This window comes from Chamaea fasciata, unplaced genomic scaffold (assembly GCF_029207755.1).
Source record: "Chamaea fasciata isolate MVZ Bird 193981 ecotype frontalis unplaced genomic scaffold, bChaFas1.0.hap1 SCAF_6, whole genome shotgun sequence".
Lineage (NCBI taxonomy): Eukaryota > Metazoa > Chordata > Aves > Passeriformes > Sylviidae > Chamaea > Chamaea fasciata.
The window spans coordinates 49,726,536-49,752,361 of NW_027094091.1; the positions used below are offsets into that span (position 1 = coordinate 49,726,536).

Below are 25,826 nucleotides of genomic sequence, written 5' to 3' on the forward strand. Positions count from 1 at the left end.
GACACTGCATCAGTGGCTTCTGTGAATAGTGTGTGGGAGATGAAAGATGTTTAGCAGAGAAGAGAGCAGCTAGTGAATCCTCTGGCTGTCACTGAACCACACAACTGCTTTATTGATTGCATCAGAATAAGCTATCTTACTAGATGGAATGAGTCATTTATTCAATGTTCCTAACAGTTAAATTGTTCAGAAGCAGCTTGTTTGGGAGATTTATCTCATAATTAGTTTTCCTACAGAAGATCTGCTGGGAGCTTGGTCACTGAAGCAAAACTGGTAACAGTATCTCTACACATCGTTTTTGGATTCCTCTGTCTTGAGCTACTAAGTATACTGCATACTCATTAGTTTTAATTAATGCAGAGCATTCTGGTAGCTTAGAGGTGAGAATATCTATTTGCTCCAAATATTGTAACAAAGAAAAGGACTGAGTTAACACTATGAAATACAATAAATGTGATACTCATGCAAAGTGGTAAAGCAAAACAGTTCCTGGTACTGTATGAAATGAAGGAACTAAAAAGTTACTATTTAGAGAAGATGGAAGAAGGAAGTACTGTAAACAAGAATTATTAGATAATACAAAGAAAGGAGGAGAAAAAAACTCAATGTAAGAACAAGCAAAAGAGTTGAGACACATACAACAGTTATATTTGGAGCTGGATGAGTAACACAAAGAGTTGAGATCTCCAGAGAGATGGCACAGAAAACACACACGGAAGCTATGCTAGAAGAGATGATAAAGCAGATTTAAAATGTATACAATAAAGCCTATGGAGCATCCTGAAAAGCAGACATTTTGGGGACATAGGATTGGAAAGTGAGTTACAGCAAGTGCTGTCTTTCAGGAAATGGTGAGTAACTAATAAAGAAGATATTTCTTCCTAAGATGAAACACTGCAATTCAGGAAATGGGTATGATTGAAGACAATGTAATTACTAACTGTATTTGTAATCTGTGCCACTGCAAGTCAGGAGAACAGTCTCTCTGTGGCCTTCCTAATGTATTCCAATTTTCTTCACATTTTGAAAACTTGAAAATGTGTGAATGCTGTAAATATATTTTGGCACATTAAAACACTTGCGTGCAGTAGCAAGCTAGGTACTAGTTTGTACTACTAATGTAAAATGCTACTGTGTTACTCTCAGTGGTCAAGGGTTTCTTATTTAATATACTCTCATGTTTTTGTCCCAGTTCCTAAACATCTCCAATTAACGGGATAATGAACATAAACTAATAATTTGTAGACGCAGAACAGTATTTGAACATACCTATAAATGATTCTCCATTTATCTTCAAACAATGTAACATATGGCTTTATATATGTTTCACAAGGAGAAAAATCATTAAGTGTTTGGCATACATACCCTTAAATACTTAACAACACTGCATGCCTGCAACTAATTAGTCTTATAATTAGTTATTTGATACTAATAAGACAGAGAGGACTTAATGTAGCCTTCTAATTAACTTCTGTAAATCTGTATGATATATCTTTATGCTTTGCTTTTAGACAAAGAAGTAAATTTCAGTTGCTGATCTTAAAACTTTACACAATTTATTTTATATGGAATTTTGTCAGGAATATATCTAGTATTTTTGGGAACATAATTTTACTGAAACAGAAAATTGTATATGTGAATTGAGGTCCCTGATCTCTTCAGAATAACTTAGTGTTAAACATCCACAATGTAAACCTATAGATAGATGATCATTTTAACTTTTTATCTTTTTTTTTGTTGGGGTTGTTCTCCTGGTAGACATAAAGCAAATTTTCGGTGTTGTTTACCATTCTCATTGCTATAGTTCATCAGCATGCCACAAAAGACAGTCAAGAGCTTCTCACTGGCTGGATCTGTTTTACTGCACAGTGACCTTAAATGGTCTACTACAATATGTGCACCACCTGCATGGTCAACTGCGTTCCTGCCCTCATCTGTAAAACAAAGAGTTACATTAAAAAAAAAAAATGAAACCAAATCCCACCGTCGAATCCCGAACGTAACAGTAATCATACAAAATGAAGCTTTTAAACAGAGTGAAGTCATTCCTCCAGTGTTGTCAAATTCATCTAGAGAGATGCTTGAGGGCCAACCTTTAGTGCAACAGAGCTAGGAAAGTGAAAACACCTACAACAAAAAGGATTAACCACCTGGCACTAATACCTTCGTAAAGAAGTTCAGTGTTTGAGGCAGAGCTGCTGGAGCTGATAAATAATATTCTGAAGATGCACTGAGTTTTGCCAGAGGGAGGTTCTGAGCGCTTGACACAGCTTAGTCCATATACAGGTAAATTACTCTTGCTGTTACGCAGATCAAGAAGTTGAAATACAGAAAATAAATTTCTTTGATTACTTTAAAAAAAGGGGAATAAAATGTACAAAGCAGACAGAGGCGCTAGTTCCCAGTGGCAACTGTTCATGCACTCACTCTGCCACACAGCATGTTCTCTGCACTTCTATCGCTGAAATTTAATACCACTATCAGATACTTTTCGTATGGCTAACAGAAAAATTTACTCCGCATCTGTAAAAGACTACAACATTCTGAAGGGTTGTAAATAACGTATCTTAATCTTTGTATGGAACTCTTCCTATATAACAAATCAGATTTGATGCAACAGTGTAGGAATAAAGGAAAAACAGGCCTTCTATTACAGTAATCATCAATACTGCTTCCTTCCCCAGCTGCAAGCAATAAGCAATAGACAACAGTCAATAAACTAAATTCCAGGGTTCCAAAAAGAGAGATTTCCATGTGAGCTACCACTGGTATCAGCTGGAAAATCTGGATGAAAACAAAACCTTGGGGGGAAATGAGGAGGGAATCACTAAAGTTTTTCAATATAAGAAGAAAAAAAACAACCCAACCCTCTCCTCAATTTTTTCATGGCCCCAAAGCAAATCTCCTCTGTTCTTTGTTATTCACCACTCTACCGTTCCTCCTCTCTCTCCCCATCATATGTGCAGGTCAAGCTACCAAGTTTTCATCATTCTGCAACATATTGAGTGTGAAACGCAAGGCTGGACACATTTACAATATGATCTTCCACTGTAAAGTGTTCCAGACCTCTGCAAAAAGAAGCTTCTAAATCTTCCGATTCTTGTTAATTATATATATATATATATATATATATATATATATACACACACCCCTTATACTATATGTATAAAAACCAGGATTCTAAATATTGCATATCGGAACTTGAGAAAATTTGCCAAATGGAGCTGAAGGAATGGTAATTCTTGGCAGGTTTTAACTTAAAATTATTACCAAAGTAGTAAGAGTTTTGCAGAATAAATTCACTGCCATGACTGTTTCCACCTTAGACAGGACCTGGACATCAGAAAACTGTGTTTTGCTGCAGGCATGTCTATTTCATTTTGAAAAAGGAGAAATTGTAATCTATTAAAAAGTTAAGTTCATAGTAGAACTCTGTGTCAAGGAACAACGATTAAAAAAAGGACAAACATAAAAAAAAATTCTTAGATCCTTGATGTCATAACAAACATAGCTCTAATGCTGAAACAAAAGGAAGTCCTACATCAAAATATAGTGAAACAATATAGTCAGGTGTTTAGACTTGGTGCTTACATTTACCAAATCAGCAGAGAATAAAATGTAATTGGGTAAGAATTTTCAAATATTCTGCTTTATATATCCTCTTCTGGTATTTTTTACTAGAAAATTTATGCAAATACATGATTTTCTATTTAACTCATCTGTTCTGACTCAAAACAGGTGCGCAAAATGAAACTGAATTACTGATACTGGATCAGATGGACTGACTGTGGTCCTCAAATTACTATAATGCAACTTAAATCAACAAACAAAGATGATAAATTCGGAGAAGAACTGCATGTCAAGCTCAACCCTGTGTTCTGTAAACAACAGGTAAAATATGTAAGCAAAGTATAATAGAAAGGTAGAGTTGGGTGAGAGTTTGGAAGCAAGTGTTAAAACACAAAAAAGAATAGTTACAAGCTAAGTTCCTTACCTGGACAGAATTTGGCAGAACTCTACTGAAAATTACTGTGTGAAAATATTTTACAAAAAGTCTAAGTAATATATCCTTTAAATTCAAATATCTCTGATTTGTTAAAAACTGCTGTACAGTCTCTCACTTTGAATACATGATTAATCTCTTATCCACACCATGGGTTTTTTTTAGGTAAACAGATAACCAGCTTCTTCTGTAGTGACAGTGAAAGTAAAGCAGGGAGATTCAGAAACAAATCTCACTCCACACAACGTCTGTCTTTATGGTATACTCAAAAAGGTAGGTACAAATGAACCTCAGAAGGTGGCAGGCTGTAAGAGCTAGCCTTTGACAGGACTATATATGCTAGTAGACTTGTGAAGGAGATGCCATAGCTGAGTTTGTTGTTCTCCCTCTTTCCTGTGCTGGAGCTCACCCTGCTTGGCTGCTTCTCTGCCCCAGGCAGCTGAGTGAATAACAGACCTGGGTGAGTGCTAGAATTAGGATCTCCTGGTGCTGCCTTCTTTGCCCAAGAGGATTAACTCAGCTCATTAGTGCGGGGCCTCAAAGAATCCTGTGCCATATGTAGGAGGAAAGCCCTGAAGGTCCTGCCTACCCACTGCCAGCACTGCTGTGACACGCGGCTGCATCCCCAAGCAGAAAGCATAGTCCTGACTCAGAATGCTTCGTGTGCGTTTCACCAACTTGGTTCTCACTACTCCTCTGTCGCTAAGGAACAGATTTTGCACACAAGAAAACTCATGGAACTCCAAATCATTTACAGTCAAAACAAGCCCACAGCATGTTGCTGCATCTTGTTCTCAATCCAACTATTACCTTGCAGTTCAGCAGCTCTATGAACTCCCACACTTAACGTGCTTCCAAGCCTCCCAGAAGCTGTGTTGCTGTGACCTTTTTAAATAAACATTTGCTATTCCTAAGAGAACAATGATTGAACAGTTTAATGAGAGCATTCACATTTCTGCTTAAAAATGCTTCACTGCAGCTCACAAAGGGCAATACTCTTGTATAGCACGTAATACTGTCTAAAGATGCCAGAATGATAACCTAAGAAACCAGATGGATTTTTCCCCTGTAAAATGTACAGTAAGATTTATTACAGAATGAGTTATTACTTCACAATGTTCTTTAGCCCAATTCAACACCATTGTCTCTAAGAATTAGTACAGTCCCCTTTTCTATCCTGAGTTGCTCAGAGGAGTTTTATGCAAAAAAAAGGGTTTTAAGTGAATTATCAAATTACTGTGACTGCTCACACTCCCTCTATGAACAGTCCTGTCAAATCTTCCTGTTGCTCAACCATGCCCAAAGTCAACAACCAAACTTTTTTTAATGTGCAGGACTGTTAATTCTTTATAATGTAGCACTTAAGAGTAGCTTGAATTTGCTTTTCCCAAGATGTTTGCATCGCTTTCCCTTGAGTTTTTGTCCCTAATTCACCGAGCCTTAAAACAAATCATTAAGTCACAAAATGGTAACAAGACAAAAATCTAAGTCAGGACAAAAGGGCTGTGACATAATAGCAAGAGATATCAGAAAATATTTAGACTTAAAAAATACATCCATTTCTCAGATGGTCAGCTAGAAAACAATATGACAGCATTTCTTAAAAATAAGCTTTTGGGATTTAAGTATCAAATTTATACTTTGAAATGTTCTAGTTTTGTCTTGCAACTGGATACCTGAATTATCCTTTCCCCAATTCACATTCTGCAAAAGTTTACTGGTGTATATAGTTGCATTGATATAAATGGTGCAAGTCAGGGAGGGAAAGGATCAAGGTCCCTGATTTGCATAAACCAAATTGCCAAGACAGCAAATTTGGCTGACATGGGAAAAACATAATATTTATATTAAAATTCTTTTTACTTGTGTAATGATCAAATAATTTAAGTGACATAGGGCCATTTTACTTTAATTAATTCATCGTTATTTGGCATTTGGCTACAATCCTGCATTTTTTTGACGAAAATATTGCTTAGATTAGACAGTGCTTTACAGATTACTCTTTCTTGATTTTCTTAATTAAAAAAAAGATGAACTAATCTACATTAGCCCAAGTTGGAGGGTGGGAGAGACAGTTCTTTCTACGTGTTCTATTTCTATTATCCCATTTTTTTTAATTTTGCAAGACTTCTGTGGTGAGGCACTCATTTGCTCGTGCTGCTTATTCTTTCACCTGAAACCACAATGGTCTGTGATAGCAAACTGGCCGTTGCATGGAAATTATGATATGACAGAATATTATGAACATTTAAGGAAATAACTGCAGGAGTAGGACTCCAAAGGAAATATCCTGTTCACATGTGGAAAAAAAAAGAAAGAAAATATTCAAATAGCAATGGCAAACCCTGAGCTACTGTAAATGACATTATCTATCTAGACACTAGGAAAAATACTGCCACTTATATAACCCAGGATTTTACCTTTTCTTTTCCTGTCTGAACACTGTAAGTTTAAAACTTTCCATGCAATGCCGTCATTCAGTTTTAACACTTGACTCTACTTTTTATCCTCTATCTGGTTTGTGGATGCTTTTTAGTCACTGCCCCGTCAGAGCTCTGACTGCATGACTACAGACCATAACCCTGGTTACACAACACATAGCAGTATTTCATTAATTTTATTTTTCAAGGAAAGTAAGCTTCATGTGATTATATTGCACTACTATTGTTTGCTGCTTTTTCCATGTCTTCTGTGCACTTATCTGAAAGGGACATTACACAGCAACACTGTATTTTGAGACTCATTTTTTAGTAATTTGAAAGATAATTGTTGGGATTGCTCTGTCTTGTACTGAAACTTCTCTTTCCTTTATTAATTCCCTTAGGAATTATAAGGCTGATTACCAGAAGTACAGTTTTGTTTTATTACCTTACTCGTGAAAATTAATCAATATAATCTTACAAGTTTTGCTTTATAAAGAAAAAAACAATCTTGAATTAGTTATGCTTGCTTCAGAGATAAACAGAATTGTCCTGTAGTCAGTTAGTCTTAAAATGCTGGCAGCTATCCTTAGCCCTAATGGTAAGCATTGAGGGTACTGTTGCATAAGGTATTCCTTTAGAATAATTGCTAAAATAATAAATATGTAAACAGTACACTATCTTTTAATACAGCCCCTTCAAGAACTGAAGATAGGTAGAGTTCCTCTTTTTGGATAAAACTGTTGCCAGCAATTTTTTTGTCTAATGACAACTGATGCAGCAGTGTATTGGTCCTCTTATGCAACTAGTTTATTCTAACAAACAACTACAATTTTTAAATGTAGCCTAACAGAGATCTAGGGGTATTTTTGGTAGCTTCTTCATAGTATGTTCAATGTGTGTACCACAGGATACCAATGTCAACAAGCCCTAATCTCTTTCATGACTTTTTCGTCTACAGAGCCAGGAGTTTGGCAGAACATTTGAAGGGAAAGGGAAGTATGCAGGTATTGCAATCTCCCTAATGCTATGCTGAAGTAACAGTCAAATGTAAGCTGCAGTCAACACCACAATTTAATTTCCATAACATTTGCTTATTAGTCATATTCCCCTTATGTCATATTAATACAAGAAAAATCATGTGTTTCTGATTTCAGACAAAAGAACAGTGATGAATTTACTGCTCAAGACTTCAATACTTCACTTCCAATGAAATGCTGCTAGTGGATCTGGGATGCTAATATAGCAGCAGAAATGTTTTTATCAGCAACCAGACATACAACACTACTAGACTCAGGATTGGCAAGTAATTTGTTCTGGATTCCAAGGATACTTCAGTGTGTAATTAAAAGGTAGTAATTACTGCTACCAAATTCCGTTTGAAATTAAAGCAGCCAACCTAGAGAAGAAGAGAATGTTCTACTTAGATATACTGAAGCCAGGTAAAGGTCCCCAAAGCTGAATGTAGCTTTGTCTTCCTTTTCATATGGAATATGCTTACAACAGACTCTTCAGTTGATTTTAAAACGCTATGAAACTCCTTAGTAATTCCATTGCAGTCAAATAAATTACTCTAGGTTTATGAGAGTGTAAGTCAGAGCTGAAGCCAGCTTAGTATTTCATACAGCATGAAATAAATCATGGAACCCAATTACACAGTAAAAGAGCAGGCAGTTTTTCTACACTTGTAAATAGGCATTTATAGCATCTCATGCTATTAACAGAATAGACCTGCACACCACAATTAATTTAGAATTCCTACTCCCAGGCCTGCAGTGCAATGTTGTCTCTCAGCTTCAAAGTCTCCAAGAGGAAGGGTGTGAAGTGAGCATGGCATGGTCGCAGTCTGGTGCAGAACAGAGGTGTGCTGATGGCTGCTGCTGAAAGGAGCCTGAATGAGCTGTGGGTCTCCACTAAAGCAGCCATAGGAGTAGTCCCAGAAAGTGTGAAACCCATGGGGATTTGGAGTAGGATAGGGACTTGTGAAAAGCCCAAGAAGGAAGAAGTAAAACAAAACTAAAAGAATTCACCATAAAGCATATTTGTGGCCTCTACCAGGGTACTTTCCTTTCCCTGCTAGAAAAAGAAAGAGAATTATTCCAAGAATTGAAAAAGTAGTAAGTGGACCTGGGGTCTACAAACAGCTGAGGTAAGTCCTGGGTTTGGGGTCAGTGTTACTTGTCCCAAATCATGAAGCCTAGCCTGAGAACTCAGGTTTTGCATCACCTCTCAAATATCTTTTTTTGGATGATCTAGAAAGATTTCCTCATCATTCTGATTCCATTCAGGCCAGCTGTAAAATAAGAAGTTAGAATAATATTGTTTAACAGCTTCCTAAGAACATTCATGATTAATTGCTACTAAGAACTCAATATTACAGAGGATGTCTATGTTGGCATACATACACACTAGTTTCTAGCTGATGCAATACTTGTGTGCAGAGCCTTGGAGAAAAACCTGCACTATCAAGGACTTCTAAAGTAAAAATGCTATACTTTTCTAAGACTGTGGCATGCCTCAGAGAGGACAGATCTAAAGGAAAAGCACTATTACTATACAATCAAAACCTTGGATTTGAATTCTCTGCAATCAAAACACTTTTCAAGCAACAATTTATGGACTCTGGTCTGATTTCATGGTACTTCTTAGGAAACAGCTTAGTAGGTGGCATTTGCATTGGGTAGGATCTAGTACAATGATAAGTGAAAAATCGTGGTAAGATGCTGCCTAGCTGCATGAATCAGGGTGACCTTCATAAAAATGATTAGCCAGTAGTGTGCCATTATCAACATCAGTTGTGTTCTAGGATTCTGCTGGTTTTTCATATGGTAATGAAAAAGGTTACACCATTTTTTGAAGAAAACTGATACTGACTTCTTTCCAGTATGTTTCATTTTAAAGTGTCTGATTGTCTCCTGTAGAGCTGAAATTAATTGTATCTCCTGAGAGAACATAACTGTACAATTGAGCTGTTTCTTATTTTTGTACTTAGCCTTTCTTAGCAGATCCCTGCAATAGATCTGTACGTTCTTATAAGATAGGCAGCTGAGTTTACAGAATTATAGCATGTATAAGATATTTTTAACAAAAAGTGATAAAATGTTCATGTTGTGGAGTCGAGGCTGAGATGAAGAGGGATCTGCTTTTATGTGAAAGGCCACACAGCTGAAATTCGGCTAGGAGTCTTGCCATCAACACAAGTAAGACTGCATAGATAACAAAGACATGTACAGCTTGGGAAATGAGAAAAGGATCCAATAAATCTCCTGCTGAGAAAGGTAGATAAGCAGCTGTCAGAGAAGAGCCTTTATAGAATGAGCTGGTATTTTTAGCTTCTTTCCAGCTCTATAAGATGCTTATACACCAAGTATGGTTGCTAAGAACATGTACCCAAGCTGGCAGTTTCATGAAGAAACAAGGCTGTGGCACAAAAAGAAGTAACTTCTGGATTGCACAGGGAGGTCTCTAAGCACTACCATTAATATGTATATTATGGAAGGGCAGAATGGGAAAATTTTCACTTCTACTACAAGATATATGGAGAGCTTACTTCCCTTTGCTAGCTTTCAGAATATGTGAATGCTCAAAACAGCAAGAAGGAAGTATTTTATAATAGGCAAGTGCCTAATCTAATCTCATCTGAAGTCAATCAGAATGCCTCCCTCTAGTTTGTATGGCTTCTAAATCAGGCTCTAAATATCCCAGCCTTTCATTTCCTCTTAGAATTATCACTTTTATAGCATAGTATGGCAGCCTCTATCATGTGTACAATGCTGTATAAAAACACAGGAAAGCAGTTTCTCAATCAGTTCAGAACTAAAGTATTTACAAGTTACCTGTAGAAAGATCACTGAGATTAAGATAGCATGTGCATCACAAAATTCTTGATGAAAATTATTGTGAGGCTATTATTTGCTAAGAAAATAATACTGATTTAATATAGTATCATTGTCCATTAAAATTCTTGATAAATTTTATTTGATTGGCCTGATCTTTCATCTAGACAAACTGCACTGGTGTCAGAGTAGGAGAGAGACCTGCCTACAGACAGGTTTTGTCTTTCTCCGACATCGTCTTGTTGGTCTTGCAAGAAAGCAGGCCTAAGTTGAAAACTGTAGTCTCAGTTTCCCTGTCTCCCATGCACTTGATCAGCCACATAAGCCCAGTCACCAGACTCTTCCCCGTCTGTGAAAAAAGCCACCAGAGAGAGCCGAGGGGTGTACCCTCACCAGGGTGCTCATTGCGTGATCACGAGATGCAATTTGGATAATGCTTTTCTTTAACCCCAATGGCCGGAGACGATGGTAGCAAATAATCCTTAGGCTTTATCTACGGCAGAATTAGCCATTCTGCACTGATTTAAGACATTTCTTTTTTCAGCAAGAACCATATCAAACATAACCTTTTCCAAAAAAATGGAGATGAGATCTTTACGTTGCATGTAGGAGCCAAAGTGCAGGGAGAACATAGAAGAGTTTGGGAGGTATCCCTTATTTGCAACATCTGTACCTCTGTAACATCCCTTAAAGAACAAACTTACTAAAGAAACAGCACCGGGAAGAATGATAGGAGGGGATGGACAGACAGACAGTAGAAAGGTACCTATAGTTTGACTCATGGATAAAGAGTGGTGAAGCAGCTAGGATAGCTGTTATGCTCTGGCTGGACAATTACTAAGAATTGAGCTTTGATTATAAGCAAAACCACATAACTGGTGATTAAAAGGAAAGAATGGGCTAGGAGATTTGCACCTAATAATTATAGTTCTGATAAAATTCCCCTTTAACTTGTGGAAGGTACTAAATCTCTTTCAGCATTGGGACTTAGTCATGAATTACCTTTCCATAGTAGCTGTGTTCCAGGAGTAGCCACTCCTGAACTTACAGGGAAATGGTCTTTCCTTCATGCAGCAACTCTGGGATCTGTGAACACTGAGGAACCACTGCTGTTTTCCTTTGGAAAAACAATTCAGGAAATCCTTCTCCTCTTCAAGGCCAGTTTTAAGGGGCTTTCTCTGCAGAAGCAGCTGTTTGTCCCACAACTTTCACCCTGCACCATGCCAACTTCTCTCAGAAAACAGAGACCTGATTAACTCATTTTGGCACAAGTTGTCACTAAACAAAGTGATGCACGCTTGCTGGGATGAAGTACAGGACAACTGGGCTTTCAGTATAAAGTAATATTGCTGTGAGCCATCCAATATGGGCTTTATTGCATAGGCTCAGCCTAACATTGCTTTAGGACTTAGAGACATTTCTCATTGCTGCATGTTAAAGTTATATGGGCAGTAGAAGTGCAAAAGAAGCTCACGTATTTGGAGAAATATAGTTACTGATGTATTTCTAGTTCTTATACAAATTACAATAACCAGAAGGGTAACAGATGCTTTTGTCTCAATTAGAAAAAAAATACTATCGATATGTAACATTTTAAATTAGAATTACTGGCTTCCATATCTTGTCTTTGTTATACTTTGTATCTCCTTGTTAGGGAAAACCAATAGTAAAAAAAACCTGAAATACATTAAATTTTCTAGTAATAAGCATAGTGAAAGTATTTGTCCTAAATAAGAATTTAGGATAGAGTACATAACGATTTAATAATTACACATTAAGTTAACAGAAAATGTCAGATAGGGTGGATGTGACATCTAGGCACTGTAAATAGCCTCTTCCACTTAAATCAAATATGCTAACCTTGATTTTTGTCACATTTTATTACACTTTACTCAGTGATTCTATTCAAATACACAGGGAAGATAGTGACTGTCCTCCCACAGGAGCATGACAACACATGGCACGCAACACATCACAGCCTACTGTAGATTTCATTAGTGCCAGCTTTGCTCCACAGAAGGACAACACAAGGTGAGTAATACAGTTTTCTGTACAGGATAAATTCTGCACTGTAAAAACCAGCAGTAGTCCACCAAGCCTCACAGTAAAAAATAATTTCTGTGTGTCCTCATTGTATTTTATGAAAAAAAAAGTGGGATGAACAATAATGACATGAACAGTTACATAGATTTTACTTATATGAAATATACCAGTGCACCTGAGAGTGACCTTGATCTCATACATAATCCTGAAACAGAACATAGTAAATAAATTATGTTATAGGAAGCTTAATAGCTTCTATGAGAAGTTTCCATGGGGAAGCAGCTGTTCAGTTGATTGGTCACCTTAAAGAAAATCCTAAATGAAAGAATTATACATTAACATCCTCAAGCAGTAGTTGTCTGTAACTGGAAATGCCAATATATGATTAACTTCCCTGAGGCCAAAGGCAAGGTAATTTAAAACAACATAAAATGTAAACTTTTGATCTCAGATGAAAAAAAACTACAGTCAGTATTCATACAGCAGAACTTTTGGTAAATGCAACACAGTATGTAGAAAATTTCTCACCATGTAAAATAAGTCACTAACTCTCAGGATAACAAAATGATTTTACAATTTCATCTCACTTTCCGTCTGCAGACATCCATAATTCCTTCATGTGCAACATGTTCCTGGTGTCTCTGCTTCTGCACCATATTTATTGTGCACTGGCTTTTTTCAAAATTTTGAAGTAAGGCATAATGAGGCTGCATTTTCAAAACACTCCAACCACTGGTTTGGTTTTGCAGATGACACAGCCAGGCATGTGATCAGCACATGGAGACAGAATTGCATTTCAAAACTCAATTGCTTGTCATTGTAAAAACTTCTTGTGGCCATAAAAAGCTAAAAAACCTCACCAACATCTCCCCACCACCACCCTTGACTATCAAAAATACCAATATGTAATCCCAGAGCAACTGATGGGCCACAAAGAATTTTGAGAATCAGCAACATAACTCAGGCATCATTTCAGCCATACATGCAGCTCTGTACAGATTTGAGACTGGTTAGAATATGAGTGTTCCCTCCTGACTATGTTCCTTTCCAACACATTCTGTTTGAGGAAAAATTAACTTTTCAGTGCCTCTGCATATATAGCATCTGCTCCTTGAAAACCTAGTTTATTATGTTTGAAAAAAACCCCCAAAAAGCCAAACCCAGGATCAGAAAACCTTTCTATTCTTATATCCATTTGTATCACAATATTGAAAACGTGTTTTAATTTTTTGTCATAAAAGCATTATTGCAAATGTGATGTCCAATTTTCTTATCCATTTAGAAGAACTGTGGGGTAAATAAAAACCAAGAAAAGAGGAAAATGACCCCCCAGCACACAATGTACAGAAGACCAAAACACTCCCCTCCCTTCCACAAGAACAAGTACAAAATACAGCAGATGTCAACACTCACGGCTATCGTAGCATATATTGCCCAGGGCACGTCCTGTTTGCAGCAATACTTCCTGGTCTTTGCAGTTTAACAGCTGCACCAAGGGAGGGATCAACCCAGCATCCACACAAGGGTTCCGCATGAATTCTGCAAATAAAGCAAAGCCTGTTAATGCCAGACCAGCTATTCCCAGTTTCATCAAATCCACTTACACTGGCCTGGCAACTGGGCCTTTTGTGTGCCCTAAATACGTGCACAGACAAACTGTAAATTCTCATTCAAGTTTCTAGACAATAAGCCCAAGTCAGGATTTGGGCTTAATTCTTTCCATTATTTGCTAATTCAGAAGGAATTAAGGGTATTTAATTGACTTCCATGGAAACTAATTTAATAAAGTTCAGACTAAGCATATTTTTAGCATCACAAAGAAGGGCTGAAAAGAACAGTGAATTCACAACAAATTCATCATGAACTTAAAACTTGTTCATAAGTTGACTTAAAACTAGTATTCTAAAGCAGCATTTTTTACTCTCTATTGCCTTAATTAGAATTCTGGGAAAGCTTTTCCTTTAAGAGAATTAAAAAAAAAATTAAAGCTCAGTAAGAGGCTTTTATTTGGAAGGTGAAGAAAAGAACAGAAGAAGAGAATGAGAAATACAAGAGTTTATGTGAGCCCAAAGGCCTCTAGCTTTCCACAATCTAACGGATGCCCACCATGGGAGGAAGAGTAGAGGATCCATCCACTGGGAAGCTCTCTGCCCTTCCTTCCTGCTATACCACAGAGAGCCAAAGAATTATTTTACATCTGTGCATGTCATAGGGAACTATCCTGGTGCGAGAGACATAAAGGGCTGTTCTTCAGAAGGAGATACAGCTAGGCAGGCACTGTGCTGCACATTTTAAAAAGGTGGTTTACAGAAGGAACCACCTGATAACATCAGTGTTATTTCAGTTTACTACAGAGCACCCTTTAGAGATGTAGTATTGTAAGGCAAATGGTCAATATGTTTTTTATTTGTTCTGAACTGCAAATTATCACAGAATCACAGAGTAGGTTAGATTGGAAGGGACCACAATCTGGTCCAACCTGCCTGCTTGAGCAGGGTCATCCTAGAGCACAGAGCACAGGATTGCATCCAGATGGTTCTTGGATATCTGCAGTGAAAGAGACTCCACAATCCTTCTGGGCAATCTGTTGCAGTGCTTGGTCACCCATACAATAAAGAAGTTCTTCCTCATACATTGGTAAGGTCCCCTCTTTGTCATCTCTTCTCAAAGTTGAACAGGCCCAGCTCCCTCAGCCTTTCCTTGTTAACAGATGCTTGTGGCCTCTGCTGGACCTGCTCCAGGAGTTCCACATCTCTCTTGTACAGAGGAGCCCAGAAGGGGACACAGTAATCAGGATGCAGCCTCACCAGGGCTGAGTGGAGGGGCCAGTTATGTCTCTTCCTGATCCTAAACAACATTGCATCATTCCAAGTCAGTTTACCTTTGTGTTACTTCATCATCTATGAGACAGAATGAACCAGGGTGTACAATCTCCCTAAATACAGATGAGAAAATTTTTCTGATTCTGGATCAACAGAACTCCTCTTGCCAATAACTCAAAGATTTCATACAATGCTTGAAGTACAAATACATCTTCTCAAATACTCCCTTTGTTGCACCTATTACAATGTTCTTTGATGTTTTGGTGGCGACAAAATTTAGTCTCTTTTGTATTTAATCCTGCAGTGTTATTTTAGCTAAAGAATTGTCAGAGGTAAGCAATTCTCATGTGATGATATAACTCTGATCCACCAACACGCAGATTAAGAAGAATCAGCAATGTCTATACACTTGCACAGGTCCAAGAGAAGATAGTTGTGAGCAAAATTTACCCACCCTCCTAAGGTACTGTAACATTTTAGAACTGTGGCTAGATGCTATAGTGTGATAGATGGTGATAGTATCCATTGTAATGAATATAACAAGTATCAGATACATCTGGTCTTTAAAATTGGTCTTGCCATGTCCTTGTAACATTCAATATATTTATCGCCCACTTTCAACTTCATTGTTTATGTTTATTTATTGGATGCATTTAGTTTCTTCCTCTGTCTTCTCTGTCCCCTCAGCCTCTTCCTCTCAATTGCCTTTAAAAACTCTTCCCTGTTCCTCAGCTATCCCTTCATCACTTTCCTTTGCATCCACTAACTTACCATAGTATCTACATCATCAGAGTCAGGTGGTTTCTTTTCTCCTAGTCTGTATCAGGAAATGAAACTTGTTCTCTCCTAAAAGTCTGAGAGGTCTCAATCTGTTCTGCTGTTTGTTTAGGTTCTTCCTCACGTGGTGAAAAGGAGTAAGAAACCCTTCCTCCACCCTCCCTCCATTTGGAGTGGGCAGAAGCTTTTTCAGCAACAAAATCATTGGTCAGTATGCTGAGCAAACTTGTATTTATCAAGGTCACGTAAGAACAAGAAGTGAAAGAAACGGTGCCATATGTATCAAAATAGATCTGTGAAACAGGAACAAAGATGAGTTACTGCAACTACTTTTGCAGCTGATACTACACAGAAGTAATAGAAGAATGAGAAAGCAATTGAGAACAGGGTCCTGAAAAGGTTTCCACTAACCTGGGAGAGAAATGAAGCAGATCCTTTGAGGAAACAGTGAAGAATCGCTTAAGGAGGAGAACCATTGAGGACAGAGTAACATAAACCAAAAGAAGGACAAGATTTTGAAAGTGAAATGCAATTGTGTTATAGTATTACAGACTGTGAAGATGATGTTCTCTCATTCCTACACCTGGCAAAGAAGACAAGACTAAAAACCTTGGAAGAGGGTTGAAAAGGTCCGGGTTTAAAAGGTCCACAGTGAAGAGAGAAATTCCATGTAACAAGTTCATCTGAGCCCTCATGATGCTCACAGTTGAAAGGCAAACGGCTCTAGACAGAGAGACATGAGTGACTCTAGGGAGTTTTGTATGTTTGGGTGTTTAAAATAGGAGAAACAAATATAAGCTCAAGCTGGGAGGAGGAAGAGTCATGTGAGCAGAAGAGTGAAAGAGCAAGAGCATGAAGAGGTGAAAAGATGAAACACGACAAAGCCACCAAGGCAAGTAGAGAGATTTGATGTGATCAGATGTGTGTATGCGTATGATCAGATGAGGGGAACATAAGAGGAAAACAACAAGTGGGGAAGGAAAAGATGCTCTTGTATCAGTAACACCCAAACCCACAGTCTCTGCTCCCAGCTCTGGCAGTACTGCATGGCATGACCACTCAGGGAATGGGTTTAATCCATCTATCTTACTATACACTGAATGTTGATTACACAAATTTCTCACAGTGCCCTGAAGTTTGTTGAAAACAGGTACAATATAAGCATTAAACTCTTGTATTTTTATGAAATAAAACAAAGAAAAGAATAGAATTCAAATGACTTATTCTCTGCTATCCTGCTTAAGCAACTATTTCAATGGAGTTAAGACTCCAATGAGAAATACTCAGATGATCTCAACCGGGACCTTAAATAATTTCTGAATACCTTCATTTTAACCTTGGCTGACAGAGGTCCCAGTTACACCTGCTAATAACTCTAAGGAAAAGACAAAAGCTTTTTTGTATGATGAACCAGGTAAAATGCCAACTTTTCTGAGAGTATACATAAAGCATCAGTTTAAAAGTTTTCAGGAAAAAGGACACATTAGAAACTATTCAGACATTTCATACGTGGTTTCAGATACTGGCTAAGATGGTCTGTAAGGGAATCTTTGAGGAAATGATACATAGTAATCATTTTAGCTATTGTGAACATTGATTTTATTCTTAACTTTTCCCTTCTCAGATAGGAGCTAAAAGGACCAACTGTGAGGACACATGGTAGACAGTGTTGTTCTAAAAATACTTATCATGAATTCATTAAGTACAGAAAAGCCCCATGATATATTTGCCTAAATCTCTATCATTCTGAAACATTTCTAAATTTAAATTATTGTGTATACATCTTTTATTGGCTCTTTATCTAAATTATTTAAACACTTAAAAACTAAACATATCTCTTTTCTTTTCTCATTAGTGTTGTTTCTGAATAATCATATATAGCTCTGTCTTAAAACCAGTAAATTGGGTGGAGGTCATGGAGGTATCAGTAAGAAGCTGTAGTTTATGATTCCTCAGAAAAGGTGGGAATAGAATGTTAAAGGAGTCAGTAAGGACATGGCCCTTTCCCTGAAGAGGCATCAGCATGAGAATTTACAAAGGGAGAGGGATAAGGCTGCAAGGAGAGCAGTTAAGAAACATTCTACTTTTCTTTGTCTGGCCTGTTGGGAAGGGGAAGTCCAAAACAGAATCTGTGCCTCTTCAGCTGTGACAGCAGCAAGTCCAGGAGTGAGAGAAGTCAGCCACAAATGTCCTCTGCCCTCATCAAAGGGTCTGCCCATAGTGTCTGCTTGCAGGTATGAGGCTATTCTTCTGGGTTAAAGATATGCAGGTATTGGACGATCTTTAAGATAATCCTGTCTAAAGAAAATTTTAAATAGTTTTTTGATTACCTCTGATGTTATGTCATATACTGTATGTATATAATACAAACCAAAATGGACCTGATTCTTATTTGGAACTTTGGGTTCTTAGTCTTAACACATATAATGCTCTCTAGGTAGGACTAATTTGTTTTAATGTGGTATCACAGGACTCATAATGATTATAACCTTAGGATAAATCTCAGACCAAAGAAATGATCTACTATCCCTTAACCACCTGTTAAGGTGTAATGCTACTGCTGTAACTATGGGCATTATGCATAACTGGCTGCACACATTGTGCATGTCTGTTTTTCTACATGCTTTTCATATAGAAATGCATTTCATCAGTGGTGAGCTATTTCTGCCCAATAAATTACATTACTGTCTTAAAAACTAAACAGAATGAAAGTAAGAGTAAAGTAAATTCCAGCAGCCAACTGCTGTTTTGATTGTATTAAAAAGTACAGAAAAAAAATTAGACAAAACAAAAAGCGTGAAAGGGAGGGACATGAAAGGTGTCTAATCTATAAAATGAAAACATAAATGAAGTAAAACATACTGACAAGTGAGGTGAAAAACTGAAGATGTTCCAGCAGAAAAGTTCTTGTAGAAAACCTCACCATTTCTGGCTACTTCTGCTATGACGTTAGCTACTTTTGCTGTGCAGGAAGATTGAGGCGTCAACAGACTTGCGAACACCTGAAGAACTCCACTTTTCTGGATTTTTTCACTTGTCTCCATATCTGAAAAACACATCACACAAAAATGACTTGTGCATCAAATTGCTTTGGGGAAGAACAGAAAGAAAAGCAGAAGGGAAGTCTTCTCAAAAGTAATTATGATAATCATTATTTCCTATAGCAGAAGTTAACTGTTAGTTCAGTAACCATACCTATTTTATCTGATGTATTCATAGAACTTAATACTTTGCCATTTCTAATCAATTGACCTTTATAAGGTGACAGCTATATAAGTATATACAGATATATACTCATGCTTACATGGGGAAAATACTGGAGAGACTGTAAGACTAAAGGTCATAAAGTGATATGCAGCAGATAAAGGTATTATATAAAGTCAAGGAATGACACTTTGAAGAGGTGAATTATTGGAAATGTTCAAGGAATGATGGGGAAAGTTCTTACAGTTTAGGGTACAGCTTAAGGCAGTGCAGGAATCAGAAACTGGAGAAGAGGGAGAGCTAAGATGATCCTGGTTATAGACTCCTCTTAGACTCACTTAAATATCTTCTATGTTACTCTGCTACTGAGTAGCTCCAGTATAGACTCAGCAGAAGGGAAAGAGGAAAACACTGTATTTCCTGTAGTAGATATCAAAGATTTATGACAAAAGCTTTCCCCTTTCTGTATGTAGTAAAAGGAAATGTGCAGCTGCTCCCTAACAGGGCCCCACCTAACATTGCAAAGCTCTGTAACAAACTGAAAACCAACATTGATTCAATTGCAGTTAAAGACAAGGTACTAGATGCTATGACATATTTTGCTAATGCCTTTAAAAATGGCATATTTGAGATGAATATTAGTGTGACACACAGTACAACTAAATGGCAGCTATCATTTTAGAAAGCAGCATGACTTCTTAAGCCATTTATAAGGGAAGTTATTTGCATTCTTCAGAGCTTACTGTGAGATGCTCCAATCGACTTTTGCAAAGCAAAACAAATCCATCTGAATGCAGTTTTCAACCACTCTTTGGCTGCGCTTCACCTGTAAATTGATAATAACATACCACCCTCTCTCTCCTCTTCCTCCTTCCTTTCCCCACTTTCATGGCTGCAACTGAATTTGATTTGTGGCAGCCCCACTCTGCTGCCTCCGAGAGTGTGAGAGATCCACTCAAGCTGCCCCTGAACAGAAGCCAGCACAAGCCTGGCAGAGGTGACTCCCATGGGTTTTGTGGCTCACACAGAGTATGTACATGCTTCAGTGTCTGGAAGCTGGTTACGTCTACATGATAGAAAACAGACTGAAAAAAAAAGAACTTCAAGTCTGTATTGCAGTTATGCCTCCCATTTCTGTATATAATTCCAACTTGGGATGTTGGCGTTTGGCTAGGACCACTCAGCTACAATATGTCAGTGATGACATCTGATTACAAACAGATTAGGCATCAGTAAAGAGTAATCTCAACATCTCATGTATAATATAAATGCTAATTATTATTAACCTGTTTGCAATCTAGTTAACAGCAATTTTTGAAATACACTGAAAAACCCTCTCAAAGGATACAAAATAAAGGAGCTTATGGCTTATTTGAAAGCTTTTTTAAACTCTGATACATAGCATATACTTAGTAGCGATATTTTCCAGTGGATATAGACATGCAAAGTGAAAGTCTGAATTTAGACAAAATCTTATCAGGACTAAAGACTAGTCCAGAAATCTTAGACATCTGTTAAGGAAGAGCTTCTCTCTGCCTTAAGTTCAAAACTCAAAGTACAGAATTCAAAATGCAAAATGTGGATATATGTGAACCTGCATTAGTAGGCAGAAGACATTAATGCATTTTCTCCTGTCACGCTGCTGAGATATACAGTATCCAGTCATATTTTTTTAGTCTGTAGTTTGATGGACTCATTACTGTGCAAAGCATAAATTACATAAGTAGAACTAAATATATCCTGCAAGAAGTGGGAAAATAAAATTAAATGCTTCTCCAGGCAAGTTGTGTGCAGCAGATACACCCTGATTTATATTACTAAGAAAAGTGAGCACCAATAAAAGCACAGGCCGAATAGATCTCTCAGAAACTGGGAAATCAGCTACCTGGGATCACACAGATGAAAACTGACCAATGACTTTTCCCTGCTCTGAAGCAGTAGAGGAGGCACACCTGCATATACTCATCTCTTCAAACCAAAATCCATGTTTCTTCTTAGCCAGTTGGGTATCAATGTCAAACTTTTGCTAATCATAAAAGAGCGAAGATGGATTAATTTGACAATCAGTGAGTGCAGAACACCCCTACCTCTACTCTACCCTGGGCGAGTGCTCGAGCATCATTATTTTGGGGAAAAGCACGTTTGTCTGGCATCAGGCAGAAGAATTACTACTATAAGCCCACTGAGGCATCTTTGCCAGGAATTGCCTTAGGTGTAAAAAATGCCACAGGGTGCTTCAGCTTGTCTACTCCAAGTCTAAGTAAGCACTGCTCTTCCTCTCCAGAACACATACAATTTACACTTGGTGTAATGTACAAATTAATTCAGTTTCAAAACAGAGAGATGACAGTATGACACTAAATCTTTGCAAGTAGTTTATAGTAGATCCTCCATATAAGGCATCCTAAGAGCATGTGCCAGGAAAATTACTCTTTCATCCTCATGCACATTACTCTGTTTTGTATCTGCAAAAAAAATCTGTTTTTCAGGGATTCTGTGTTCATCATAATAAAGTTCTAATAAAGAAGGTGGAAAAAAAATAATGTGCTGTAATATACAAATTAATTTCATAAGTTGCATGTAATTAGCAGATATTTTTGTTATAGGAAACCAATCTTTCTGGAGTTTTGAAATGCTTAAACAAGGAAGGGTATTTTAATTGGAACGAGATGTCTTATTTATAAACCTAAAATTGCCTTGTTAAATATAGCATTTTTGCTCCGTATTTTTTATATTCTTTTAAAGGAGGAAGACTTAACAGGCAAATGATACACAGGGCTGCCCTGCAAAGTCCAAATGAAGATCTTCAACTACCCTTTACTTGTCTGCAGAGTCAACAGTACACTCAGTTCAGGTGCTAAGTGTTAAAATGCATGTCTGTAGAAGAGAATACCAAGCTGGAGGTCTTGAAGATGATTTCAGCACAGCTGTAGGTATATAAGCATTTCTTATAGTGCCCAAATGGGACAATTGCTTCACTTACAAAACCTGAGTGAAGAGTCCTGTGTGTGACTCTCCTTTGTGCTCAGCTTCACATAACACGTGTCCTGTATAAATACATAAAACATACACGGACATAGGAACAGAATGAAGGGAAGTGTGTGTGGTGGTGTTCTTTGGAGTGTACAATAGACTGTCATGTTTATGCAGCAGTATTTTCACTATGATTGTAAAAACCATCAGTTGTTTTTGATTCTGCAGAACCTGAGACTGGGAGACCACACACCGATGCTGCCAAAGGGCTGGTACCCCTACCACTGGCTGGCTCTAGGAGAAATAAGGTAGGGTTTGCTAAGAATTAGAAACTGCTAGTGGCTTTAGCATAGGCAACCCTCAACTCCTGCCTTTATTTGTTTTCTTCAGAGGCTGGAGAATGCCCACCTGGCTTCCTGTCTCTCTGTGTGTATGCACTAAAGAGGTACTCTTTATTGAGGATATTAATCTTCTGCATGCTGGCTTCATTCTGGGCTTCCTAGTAAATTATTAGAGGGTAAATTATTTTGAAAACTTACATCAGTTGTCCTCTTTTAAACTGCTATTTCAATTGTAGTTGGAGCATGTAAACCCAAAAAATTTCTCTAGGAGCAAGAAAGACCTAGGCAAATCTCTACCACATATTCTCCTCCTGTGCTTTCTATACTAGCCAAAAGGGAAACCACAGCCAACATTCCTTTAGCAGAGTTACATCCCCTTTAAAATCCATTAAATTTGCATCTGAAAGAAACCTAGCCATGTAGATAGCCTGACATTAGGGTGCCATACATCATAATCCATTTGCTATCTGTGATGTATCTGTGATGTATCTGTGATTTCAAATGCTTTCTTTTAAAGGCTGGTTTTCAGTCTGCTTACACCAGCCCACCCCTAGAGCTGTCCCATCTTAAAGCAAAGAAACTATAGGACTGTAATAATGCTGCATTAAAAGCAGCCCTTTTGCACACAGTCTAATACAGCATAATTGGAGGGAAGAACCCTCTAAGGTTGCCTGCTGCTTTAGATGCCTCCTTGTATCACTTGATATCAAGACAAAGGGTATGTTAGATCACGTAGTGTCAAAATCTTATTAATGTCATAGCTGAGTGATTTAAATGTCAATATGCTTGCTTTTTGGGGTTTTGCAGTGCCTGAAGTCAGAATAGTTAAGGGGGTGGGCAGGAAAATCTTTAATGCCACAGATCAGAGCTGGAGAGCTGAGCACCGTGGCTATCAGACTGGCTAATTAAGTAGCAGAAATCACAGGAAAAATATCTAATGTGTTTCAAATTAAAATTCTACACTCTCTCTCAGCTCTCTTTCCTCTGAAATTTCACTTCCCTCTATTCACTTTTTTCTCCTCTCCGTTTAATTTTGTTCACCTTCAAGTGAAATAAAAGGCAGAAAGGGGGAAAGGAAAGGCAAGGCATATCTCTCAGCAGTGCCCTGCCAGCAGAAGAAAGCTGTAGACTCACCATTCCTTACCCCCTATGAACAATGAGTTTAAGTTACACTATTACTAGTAATCCTACAGTTGGGGTGGCGAGCACTGCAATAATTCCCATGTTGTGGAGCTTCACACCACAGAATTAAAAATAAACAGCTTTGAAAGGGTCTTCTTTATTAAGCAGACTGTGTTTGCCAGGTACTCTTTTGAAAAATGCATGTCTTTCTAGCTGCAAAGACGTTTTATAAACCTACTGGAACTACTGCAGAGATTTCCCTTGGCTTGATAATGTTCTTCCTACATGTACTCCCATCAGAAAGAGAAAGATGAGCACATGAATAAATAATGATGAACCACATATATCATGAAAGGAACCTTCCATCTGCTCTTTCAGAAGGCAGAAGGGAAGAGAATGAAGGGAACAAGGGATATCTTTCAAACTGGCACATGCTCCTAACCACCACAGTAAGAAGGTTCATGTGACCAAGTGTAAGCACTGATGATCTCTCCAGCCTCCCTCAAGAAACATTCTCCCTCTCTCCACAGCCTCCCACTGCATTTTTCAAACCACAAAAGGGAGATTTTAGTCTGGCTACAAAAGAACAAAAAGTGAGTTGTAAAAGAACCTCAGAAAAACAAATTCTATGCTCTCAGGAAACAAAGAATGCACCACTGATAAGGAGGTTTTGCTTAACAAACCTTAACCAAAGAGTCTGCTCCAATTATCAAGAGTTATTTTAACAGGGGAAAAAAAAAAGTCATTTAATAATAATAATTAATGTATAAAAATAACTGTAGATATTTGATTTCTTTTTGGCATGCTCCTCCTCACATGGGGAAATCCCCAAAATCTGTCTGTTCATTTATCCTTGAAATTAGACACCTATCAGGCAAAGAGGGAGGATTCTCCCTTAGCCGCACAAATGTTTCCATCATGGTGTTTGCTCTGTTTTGTCTCTGTCAGCAGCTACAGGGCAACTTCAATTCCTATTTTTAACGAAGAAAGAGACAGTACACAGATGTTTGTAATTAAAATCTCAGCTCTAACAAGGAAGGAAGGACAGATGGAGAGACAGATTTATCAATCAACTAGCTGCATGAGTCCTGATGATTAAATTCTCCAAAAGCTACATCCAAAGTATAAAAGTGAATTTCAGGATTAGATTCTACCCGTTGAATAGCCTGTTGCAGGTACCAATGAAGTAAAAAATACGTGACATCTTTGCCTTCAGTGAAGAAAAACACACATATACTTCCATGAATAGGTCACAGCACAAGGCAGAATAATAAAGTTAGGCAGCTTGGCACCCCTGAGTTCCTGAACTGGATCCAGTATCAAGCCCTGGCACATAGCTGGTGGATTTATCTGAGCTGTTCCCCCTTTCTGACTCACCCGCTCCAGGATGTAACAACTTCAGTAGCAAGGTTGCTGAAAGAGTTTGATGTCACTGCCTCAGCAGCCAAGTTTGTTGTCTGGCATCTTAGTACAAATGTCATACACTCACATCTTTGTGTTTTGTACTCAGTCTCCGTGGACATTTTCCCCTGGCTCCTCCCTTACTTGTACTGACTGAAATTAGTACAGGTCCCAGGGTAAAGGGTATTCTCATGCTTTAGTTCTTTAAAATGTATAATAAATGCTAGTCCTATGGAGTAAAATCCTTTCCCCAAACTTGATTTAGTTTATTACCATCAAATTAAATTTGAAAGCTGATAATTTTATATGCAGGAAATGTTTCATGTTCTTTTAAGCAATCTCTTAAGAGTGCTCTTAAGTGAGCTGAAATGCCTCTCTGATATTCCACCCTTTCCTTATTGAAAAGGTGCACCTACACATAAAGGAATTTTTTAATCTGGTGGTATTTTTAGTGAGCTATGCTATCAGAGTAGCTTAAAGAAAACCTAATCTAAAAAAGACCACATTTTCAAGTTAGAAAGGACTGGGGCAAAGCTAAGAATGAAACTGCAGACCTGAAAATGTGAATTACATGATCTCTAAATATAATTTTTTTGGTAAAAGGTAGGCGTTTTCCTTTGCACTTTTGAAATGCAATATAGAAGCAAAAGGCCTGCCTTTTGAAAATGCAACACAGAGGCAATCTGAAAAAAAAAAAAAAGATGTGTCAATTCTATTCTCTGGAACCTCTATTCACTGATGCCTTCTGCAAAGAAAAAAATGTAATAGTTAATCTTTATTTGGCACATTGTGTATTCAATGAATAGCACTTGGAATTTAACACTTGGATAAACATTTAACTATCTGGCACTAACTAAATACATCACTATTAAGGGGAATTTATG

General features: G+C 37.7%; 1 protein-coding gene across 5 annotated transcripts in view; it reads right to left on the reverse strand.

Moving 5' to 3' along the window:
- RAP1GDS1 (Rap1 GTPase-GDP dissociation stimulator 1) overlaps window positions 1-25,826 on the reverse strand; it is a 90,198-nt gene that overhangs the window by 24,130 nt on the left and 40,242 nt on the right. For 2 of the 5 annotated variants that reach the window (XM_066186339.1, XM_066186338.1), the window contains exons 3-5: window positions 18,825-18,947; window positions 13,716-13,841; window positions 1,788-1,934 (exon numbers count right to left, since the gene is read on the reverse strand). In XM_066186339.1, coding sequence (XP_066042436.1) covers window positions 1,788-1,934; window positions 13,716-13,841; window positions 18,825-18,947 — 396 coding nt within the window. Of the gene's footprint in view, window positions 1-1,787; window positions 1,935-13,715; window positions 13,842-18,763; window positions 18,948-25,826 lie in introns of those variants that run through there. The other 3 variants (XM_066186342.1, XM_066186343.1, XM_066186341.1) reach the window with 3 other exon arrangements.